The following is a 10,029-nucleotide window of genomic DNA, read 5'->3' as shown; positions in this document are numbered from 1 at the left end:
CACCGGTTATGACAAATTTCTCCTCACACTCCATTGTCTTTTTATCTATTTAGCTGGCTACCTTCAGGTTTGAGCTCCTGGCTTAGAATCATCCCACAAACTGGATTTATCATATTACTTCTAATTCTGCTTCGCATAATTATTCTTGAACTTCGTACCTGTTGCCTGTCAAATGTCTGCAGAAGCAATGCACCAAAGAGGGTGATGCTGTTTCAATGCTTGGATATGATCTTCAATGTTTACCACCTTGATAAGATACAGACTATAAGTGGAAAAGGCCTGAGAGTTCTCCCTCCTACCCTTCCTTTTGCTCACATGTGGCCTAGGTAGTTTGAATTAGTGCACTTTCCCTTCCAACATGGGACATGACAGCCAGGACAGGGCCTTCCTGGCAACAAGGGACAAAAGGACTAAATGGGGAAAACCTTGACTTGTGATCAGTGATGCTCTCTAGGGAAGATCTTGATCAAAAGGGGGAAATGTGAAAATGCATAAAGGACACCTCATTTATCATTTTTTAATTTTATCTTATTTTATTATGTTATGTTAGTCACCATACATCATTAGCTTTTTTTAAATTATGTTATGTTAATCACCATACATTACATCATTAGTTTTTGATGTAGTGTTCCATGATTCATTGTTTGTGTATAACACCCAGTGCTCCATTCAATACGTGCCCTCTTTAATACCCATCACCAGGCTAACCCATCACCCCACCCCACCCCCTCTAGAACCCTCAGTTTGTTTCCCAGAGTCCACAGTCTCTCATTGTTTGTCTCCCCCTCTGATTTCCCCCCCTTCATTTTTCCCTTCCTACTATCTTCTTCTTTTTTTTTTTAACATATAATGTATTATTTGTTTCAGAGGTACAGGTCTGTGATTCAACAGTCTTACACAATTCACAACACTCACCATAAACATCGGGGTGCACATACCCCTTTGGATCACTACATTTGTATCTTTGGGGTAAATACCCAGGAGTGCATCATTAGCATTTGATGTAGTGTTCCATGATTCATTGTTTTTGTATAACATCTCATTTTTATTATTTTTAGTTTTTGATGTAGTGATCCATGATTCATTGTTTGCATATAACACCCAGTGCTCCATGCAGAACGTGCCCTCCTTAATACCCATCACCAAGCTAACCCATCCCCCCACCCCATCCCCTCTAACACTCTCAGTTTGTTTCTCAGAGTCTATAGTCTTTCATGGTTCATCTCTCCCTCCGATTTCCCCCCGTTCATTTTCCCTTCCTTCTCCTAATGTCCTCCATGCTATTCCTTATGTTCCACAAATAAGTGAAACCATATGATAATTAACTTTCTCTACTTGACTTATTTCACTTAGCATAATCTCCTCCAGTCCCATCCATGTTGATGTAAAAGTTGGGTATTGATCCTTTCTGGTGGCTGAGTAATATTCCATTGTATATATGGACCACATCTTCTTTATCCATTCATCTGTTGAAGGGCATCTCAGCTCTTTCCACATTTAAAATGAGTCAGGAAGCCCTGAAGGGGGCACTCTTCTTGCACATACTGCTCCTGGCAGCAGGCAGCACCAGCAGGAAGAGAAAAGATAAAAATTATCTTGACGAGGAGGACATTTTTCACATAGGAATTTGATCTCCTGCTTTTAAGAAAAAGAAGGAAACCCCTCCCTGTCCCGGCAACTGCACACTAAGCCCTCCTTGCAGCCAATGAGAAACCACCACAGTCTGAAACACTTGTTCTTCTCCAGTGAACTTTTGTTCAAAATAACCCTCCCTGATTTCCTCCTAAAACCTAATAAAAGCTCACCTTCCTTTTGTCTCTTTGGACTTTCCTATGGTTCACCATACTGTGTATGTCCTGAATTGTGATTCCTCTGCTATCCCCAAATAAACTCACTTTGCCAGTAAAATAACTGGCAATTTTATTTTTTAAGGTTGACATAACCAGAGAACTTACAAAATCACTAGAGTTGGAGAGTATGTGAGTTTTAGAAACAAACCAGGCAAACTTCTTCAGCATGTCCATCAGTCTGAGGTGAAAATTTGGTGGTCAGATAACATCTTCCGACAGAGCACAATGAAGCCTGTGGCAGGAGGCACATTAAGCAAATCTGTGTAAACCTGAAACTAAGTGTCCTGTTCAAGGTTGAGCAGGAAGACCTTCTGACAGCGGGCAATTACCCTCCCTCCGCTTTTAATCTCAGCCTCCAAACCAACTGTCAGTGGGATGTGGAAAGCCTACTGCCAGGAAGAATGGGTTTTTTTGTTGTTGTTTTTTAATAAGATCAATGTGCTAGAAAAGTATACCCATTGATGCATTGTCTTGTGGGTAACATTGGTCCATGTTACCCATAAATGATCCATGGCAGGAGATAGGCTGGAAATGATGAACGAAGACTGAGTGGGCCTTGGTGGCTGCCTTTGGGACTTCCAAGGGACAGTATGTGGTACTCCCACAGGGCAGTGTGAGGGGAGTAAAGAGAATGATCTGGTCCTGGGTTTGAGGAGTTTCAGTACACAGTGGGACTTTCAAAGAAATTTGTGGCAACCAGGTAGAAATATAGGATCAGATCTCAAAATAAGGACCTGGCATGAAGGCAGATGTATAGGGGTCCCCTCTATGGAAGCATTGAATGTGGCCAATAGTAGCTTTGAGTGTGGAAAAGGGGTTCTTCATTCAGAGCCCATGACAGTGGGTATAATTTGGGGATCTATAACCCCGCTAAAGTTATATGCAACATTTTATGTAGATATTAATGAATGCTCAAATGGACTTTTTAATTGCGGCAGATGTCAAAGTGAGGTGCCAGAGAAGAATATGAAATTTCTCACAGAAGGAGAAGACCCACAGATGTTGAGGAAATAAAAGTCAGGAGTTGGAGAGCAGAGGGAAAGTTTTAAGCAAGGTGGGCTCCTGTCCAAACCTCACCAAAGCGACAAGCTGAGATTGACTCAATGCTTTCTAGCTGGGCACACAAGAAGGGGCTGGCTGGAACTGGTCTGAACAGAGAGAGCTGGGGGGGGGGGGGAAGGCCCACACTGCTTAGCCAAGAGAAACCAAGGGATTCCCTTGGGGGAACCAACCAGCTGGAAGACAGAACATTACACTGCAATGACAGGCAGACTAGTGTCCCCCAAAATATCTCTGTCCAACCCTTGGAATCTGTGAATAGGCTGCCTCCAAAAGCAAAGGGGATTTGCAGGTGTGGTTAAGTTAAGGTTCTTGAGTTGGAGAGGTCATCCTCAGTTATCTGGGTGGGCTGAACATAATCACAGAGGTGCTTGTGAGAGGGAGGTGGAGAGTCAGAGAAGGACAGATGGCAGAAGAATCAGAGGTCAGATGACATATTGAAGATGCTTCACTGCTGGCTTTGAAGATGGGAAAGGGGCTATAGGCTAAGGCATACAAGCTGGAAAAGGATAGAAATGGGTTCTTCTCCAGAGCCTCCAGAAGGAATGCAACCCTGCCAACACCTTAATTTTAGGATTTGTAATCTCCAGAACTGTGAGATAATAAATGTGTGTTGTCTTAAGCCAGTGTTGATGGTAACTCATTACAGCAGCCCTAGGAAACTAACAGAGCTTCCAAGAGAGCTATGGAGGAGAGGTTACTAGCAGTGGAGGCTGGGGGAAAGCCAGGAAGGGACTCAAAGAACAGTACACTGCACAATTCCCAACAAGTCCAGGAGCACTGCAGCTGGAGCCAAGTAGGGACTTCTCAGTACCCCCACCCCTTCTTCTTCCCCTGGTCCTCACACCAGAAGAGTCCTGAGGTAAGATGGTAAGATGGGGCAAATGGAACAGATGGAACAGATGGGGAAAACGAAAAAGGAGCTATCACTCCTCCCCACAGTCAGGACTTCAGGAGGGAGAAGTGCAGCTTCACAACACATTCCAAGTTCTGACCACTTGGAGAGACTGGTTCTTGATTACTGGATTGAGGCTGTATGTATTGTCTGAGAGTGCCTGAAAGGTTACAGGGGACAAATAGCACAGCTGAGTCCATTCAAAAAGACAGTGGAAAGTGAATATAAAGCCGTGTCATGACTTCACCCATACATGGAGTCTGCTCCCCATATGGGGCACAGCCTCTGTTTTCTGGGGAGCACTGGCTTCTCTGAGGGGAGCCATACACTTCCCAAATTTAAGAATTATTAACACAGAGCATTGTCTGGGTGGCTAGTAGGTTAACCGTCCGACTTCAGCTCAGGTCATGATCTCAGGGTTCTGGGATTGAGTCAGGTTCCCCATTCAGTGGGAGCCTGCTTGTCCCTCTGCCCCTCCCCTTGCTCGTGTTCTCTCTCTCTCTCTCTCTTTCTATCTCTCTCTCTCTCAAAAATAAATAAAATATTTTTTTAAAAGGTAAGAATTATTAACACAGGCAGTCACACCACTGCTTTCATCATGCCACCCCTTTGGGTCTCAACAAGGCTGGGTGATGCTTCAGAATGACACACAAGCCAATCTGGGAGCAGATTGGATCCAGTTTCATTCCACATGACAGAACCCAACTAGGCACAGTTTATACTGATGCATCATGCCTTACATGAGAAGGACAGTAGTTCCTGAGGAAAGCTTCCATTGTGGAGAAGTTGTCTTGTCTTCCATCCCAGAAAATCCAGCACAGCATCACGATGCAGAACCATCAGCCCACGCCAGATAGCTGCATCATCAGCATGGTTGTGGGCCAGTTCAAGGTTGATGAAGACCCCATCATGGGGTTCCACCAGATGTTCTTATTAAAGAACATTAACGATGCTTGGATTTGCACCAATCACATGTTCAGGCTTTCCCTGCACAGCTTCAGCTGGGCTCCTCCCAGCCAGGCACTCTTGCTGTTTCCTCCTTTCTCTTCTTCTTTATACTATTCACATTCCTCCAGATGCTCCAAATATTATATACAAATGAGCAGGGCCGTGGTGGGAGCGGGTTCTGTGCGCTGCTATTATGGAGGTATTGTGCAGATGTAGTTGCATCTGACAAAGTTTGTGTTGTACCAGCACATGCCTTGGAAAGTCTTAAGTAATGCAAAAGGTGGTCTTTTTATTTATTTATTTTTAATCTACTGACAAGTTGCTCTAGTAACGCAAAGAAGTGAAGGAGCAAATGCCTCACTGCCCAGATATTGATTTGTTCGGATATTTCAATGCTTCATGATACAATAAAACCACAAAAATTTTCTTTAAAAAAAAAGAATTATTAGCATAGAGGAAGAGACCAAGGTTTGGGCCTGACGGAAAAGTAATATCCTGGCCAGGCAGGGAAGAGGGAGAGGGTGATAAGAAGAGTCCAAGGGAAATCAAAGGACAGGGAGGATGTGGTGTTCACTTGGCTGACCTTTTGTGCTCCACTGCCCTGTGATCCAGCATCCCCCATGTCTCCATTGCTTCCTGTCACTCCAGACTGCCCACAGTGCTGGCTGAAGTGGGTTCAGTAGATAGAGGCCCCTGGCCTGACTTCCACCCAGATAATGCTGGGGCAGCAGGAGGGTGTGTGCTGCTAAGACAGAAGCCCCCCAAAAGAGAAGAAAAGAGCATTTGCATGAGTGTATGTGTGTGAGAGATGAACATATGCAAAAAGAAGAAGAGGAAGTAGGACTGAAATTGCCAACCATGGCAGAGTGTTCCTGCTCATTCACCAGGTCCAGCTACAGATGGAGAAGGAGGTGGAGGAGGGCTGTGGGTGTCCACCACTGACCATTTAAATCCAGCCAGGCAAGGAAGGTCAGTGGTATCCTGCTGGGCCCTGCAGGGTAAGGAGGGGGGTCTTCCTATTCCTCCCCAGCTTAGGGACAATGGCCAGACTCTGGCAGGCCCCGCGACTTCTGCTGGTCATCCTGGTAGCCCTGATGGCCCTCACCTACCAAGAAAAAAGGAAAACCTTTCTGAGTGTCAGAAAAGTTCCTGCATCAGAGCCCTATGTGATAGCCACCATGCAATATGTGATCAATGACTTCAACAAGAAGAGTAACGACAAGTACAATTTCCGGATTGTGCGTGTCCTGAAGGTCGAGCAGCAGGTCAGCTCAGCCCCCTCTCCTAGCCATGCCTCTCCAATGGGGACAGTCCAAAGGGGATGCCCATACAAGTGAAATTCAGCCTCGTTTAGTTTCAAGTGGGAATTTTAAGAGAAACAAATTCACTGGCATAGATGAAGTTACTTAAATGATACCTAAAACCAGGGGTCAACAGATTATACCCCAGGAGCCAAAGAGGACTGCTGCCCATTTTTGTAAATAGTTTTATTGCTGCTCAGCCATGCCATACATCATCCAGGGCTGCTTTTGAGCTACAACAGCGGTGTTGAGTACTTGCAACTGAGATTTCAGGGACTGCAAAGCCTAAAAGATGGACTCTCAGGCCCTTTACAGTTTATAGACCCTTGCCCAAATCAATTAGTATCATTTGAGTTGTCCAAGGGATGTCTTTGCCCAGAGATTTGAATGGCAAATAGATAGGAGTCAGATAGGAAGGGGAGAGAGAAGCCCACCAATTTGTCCAGGAAGGAGTGCTTGACCTTGGGCACCATGCAAAGGAGTTCTAGCCACCAGAACCTACAGAGAAAGGAGAAGTCCTTTTATCTCTTTGCCACTTGCTCCTCACAGATTACTGACCACATGGAGTATCGTGTGAACATGGAAATGCGGCGGACCACCTGTCAAAAGCTCGAGACTACTAACTGCTCCTTTCAGGAAGGGGAGCTTTACAAGGTACTGGGTGAATACACATTAATTCAGAAAGAACCCACTGGGGTTTTCTGTGGTTTTAGGATGAGGTAGGGTAGAATTACTGGGGGTATATTCAAGCCTGCTTGAAAAGAAAGCATAGGTAACACCAACTTGCTCAAAGAGGAAAAGTAAAGGTAAGAGTAACCAAGATCCTGCCTGGCAGGTGCGGTTCCTTTGTTGTTGAAAGAATTATGGGAGGTAAAGGGAGTCCAGACAGGGAGAGCCAAGGTGGCTGAATAACTGAATATAGCAATAGAGTAAAATTAGATCTTCTTGGATGTTAGTGATTGAGCTGATGGAGTTGGTAGTCTGATTTCTATTTTAGGAGAAATGTAAGTGTTTAAGCCTCCCACCCCACCCCCACCCTGGGCTTTCAAATGAAGAGCAAGAAAACAAAATCAAACTAAGAAATTATATTTATTAATTTTTTATTATGGGACAAGAGGGAAGTGAAAAAGAAAAGCAAAGTTTTGAGAGAGAATGGGGACAAGGGAAGGAGGGAGTGGGTGTGATGGATCAGTGGATGAACAGACAAAGAAAATGCAGGGAAGGAAGGATGGATGGTGATGGGTGAGTCCAAGTGGATGGATCCAAGTGGATGGATGATGGATGGATGAATGCATAGATGGATGGATGGATGGTTGGATGGATGGATGGATGGATGAAGTCAGCAGAGGCCATGTAAGGGAAAGTGTGAAGTAAATGACACTGGAGTAAAAATAGAGGAAAAAAGAATCACTAGTTCCTATTGTGAGTATGGCAGGATGGATCCTATTTCTAGTCTACAATTATCACCATAAACAGAAGGGCATTTGATGATCTCAGCAATACTACCATCAAGTGACTGAAATCAAAATAAAAGTCAAGTCATATTTGGATTGGAGGCATGGTGAGGTGGTGTCATCTTCCCCAACTGCATGTGTTATATCCTCTTCTTGCTCCTTTAAAATTTTCACTTTGCTTACCTTTTTAAAATATTGTTTTTGGTTTGTTTTTTTTTTAGCAAATTGAGTGCTTCTACTCAGTGTTTGTTGTTCCTTGGTTTGAAAAGTACAAAATTCTGAAAAAAAACTGCACCGATGTCTAGATGTCCTGGAGCACACACCTGCAATCATTATGCATGAAAGTATCCTGCAATAAGCAGTAATTCCCTTGACTTGACTTTAATATAGAAAATAAATGTTTGTCAAACTATTATCGTAATGCTCTTAACACTCTTAATGTTTATGATTCCACTCTTTTTTGCCAAATTCTTCAGTTCATAATAATATAATATTTTGGGCTAGGGCAGTTTGGGGATTCTAATCAGGTGATGTGGATAATTCCTGACCTTATAGCCTATACCTGCATGATAGCAGAACTTCAGCCTCACTTCAAGTAGGAGTCTTCAGACTGTAGAGTAAGTAGAAGATGAGAAGGAGGAGGAGGGAAGAAGCTGTATGTCACTTACCTGATTAGACAAAAGCTGTTTGCAAGTATGGCCTACAATGCCTTCTCTGAGGGCCCAATGAGGAGTATCCCTTTCCTTGCTTAAAGTGTCGAACAAGGACAAATAACACAAGTAATTTTAAAAGATAAGGGTCTTTGTTACTGATAAGGACTAAGTTGGGACATGTGTGTTATTTTTGCAGGAAAATGAACTAATACCAAACTCTATATTTACACCCCTAGCATCAGCAAAATTGGAGCAGGTCTCTTCATAGAGGACTTCCTCACTTGGAGTTACCAAGGAAAATATGTGCCCATGTGGGAAAGAGGAGGACCGGGGTACCATGACTTCTTTATTCATCTCAGATAGACAAATTAGAATAATTCCTCCAAGAGAGAAATGATTGAGGGTGAAGAGAAACTGGGAATACTATGTCAAAGGACTCCCTTTCTATGGGTGCCATATTAGCAGTGGGGAATGATCACACACACACCCCCAGCCAACAGCTTGATTCAGGATTTCAAACAATGTCACCAATTTCATCTCTCCACTCTACTTCCTCCATGTGGTCTCAGAGGGCTACCAGCTGGGTCACATCTGTCCTCATTCACATCCAGTAGGGGAGAAAAAGATCTCATCCCCAGGAACTGAGGAAAAAGCCTTGTGGTTTAATACCACTGGGGAACTCTAGGGACATTATAAAATACTTACACACACACACACACACACTCACACTCATAACTCTTTCTTACACACACACACACACACACACACACACACACACACATATCTACCTGAAGGGAGAGGGAGTGGGGTATTTATGCAAAAGCCCCAGTCAGTTATTGGCTGCAGAAGAGCTCCTAGGAGGCATTAATTCCCTAGAACCACTGGCCTGGGGTGGCTTGAGGGCAGAGCAGGCAGTCAGAGATAAAAGGGCATAGGTGCTGCATTTGGAGCTGGTGTGCACAGAAAGATAAGCTGTGGGAGGATAAAGGCAGAATGCCAATAGGGTACTCTTTCTACATGTGGACTGTATACAGGGATGCAAAATAGACACATCAATTCTCTACCAGATAGAGATAGCTGGGAGCTCTGAAAGAACAATATTTTTGCGTTCTACACTTCCTACCAAAGTTCTGGAATGCTCAGGACCCTGTTTCAGGTGGTGCCCAGGTGGGACACCCCTCCACCAACTATTCAGGAAAATGTTAACTTACAGTTTCTTCATCTTTAACTTAAAATAACAGTACCTATTTCTTGGGGTAGTTATAATATTAATGATGATAGTGCATGTAAATTACTTAACAAAGCAAATATTCAAATAAATGTTAATGATTAGTAAGAATATTGGCAGTAGCAGTAGTAATTTAATATTAATCAGTCATTCAACTCTCTGCTGGCATTTTGGCTGCTTTGTGTGAAGGCAAATGTTATTAACCTGGGGTAGAATAAAAGAAAGGTAGAACATTTGTGCCCCTTGATATTTTGGATTTCTCAGCCCAATTTTTTTTAATTTTTTATTTTGAAACAATAAAAAGAAGAAAGTTATAAGTACAGAGAGGTCTCTTGTATGCTTCATTTAGTTTCCTTGCATGATCACAACTTTTGTAGTTATAGAAAAATATCACAAGCAGGAAATTGACACTGGTATAGTTTGCATGTGTGTCATTTTGTCATATGTGTAGATTTGTGCGACTGTAACCACAATCAAGATATAAAACTATTCCATCACCACAAACATACTCTGAACTAACCCCTATAGAGTCACACCTCTCTTTCCCCACCATCTAAAACTCCTTGCAACCACTAATTTATTCTCTATCTCTTTAGTTGTGCCAATTTGAGAATGTTATATAAATGGAATCAAGTACGTGA

General features: G+C 43.2%; 1 protein-coding gene and 1 pseudogene across 1 annotated transcript; both read left to right on the top strand.

The window, feature by feature from the left end:
- The first annotated feature begins 4,446 nt into the window (after nt 1-4,446).
- On the top strand, nt 4,447-4,968 carry LOC112828136 (nuclear transport factor 2 pseudogene; annotated as a pseudogene).
- Nucleotides 4,969-5,792: 824 nt separating this feature from the next.
- Nucleotides 5,793-7,812, top strand: CST11 (cystatin 11). Its single transcript, XM_025876972.1, has 3 exons — nt 5,793-6,017; nt 6,603-6,707; nt 7,729-7,812. The coding sequence occupies exons 1-3, from the start codon at nt 5,793-5,795 to the stop codon at nt 7,810-7,812; spliced, it is 414 nt and encodes a 137-aa protein (XP_025732757.1).
- The last annotated feature ends 2,217 nt before the right edge of the window (nt 7,813-10,029 follow it).

Source organism: Callorhinus ursinus, unplaced genomic scaffold, assembly GCF_003265705.2.
Source record: "Callorhinus ursinus isolate GAN/ISIS: 27379988/994484 unplaced genomic scaffold, GSC_fseal_2.0 scaffold29, whole genome shotgun sequence".
Lineage (NCBI taxonomy): Eukaryota > Metazoa > Chordata > Mammalia > Carnivora > Otariidae > Callorhinus > Callorhinus ursinus.
Note: the sequence above shows the minus strand (reverse complement) of the source record. Positions and strands in the feature narration are given on the sequence as shown.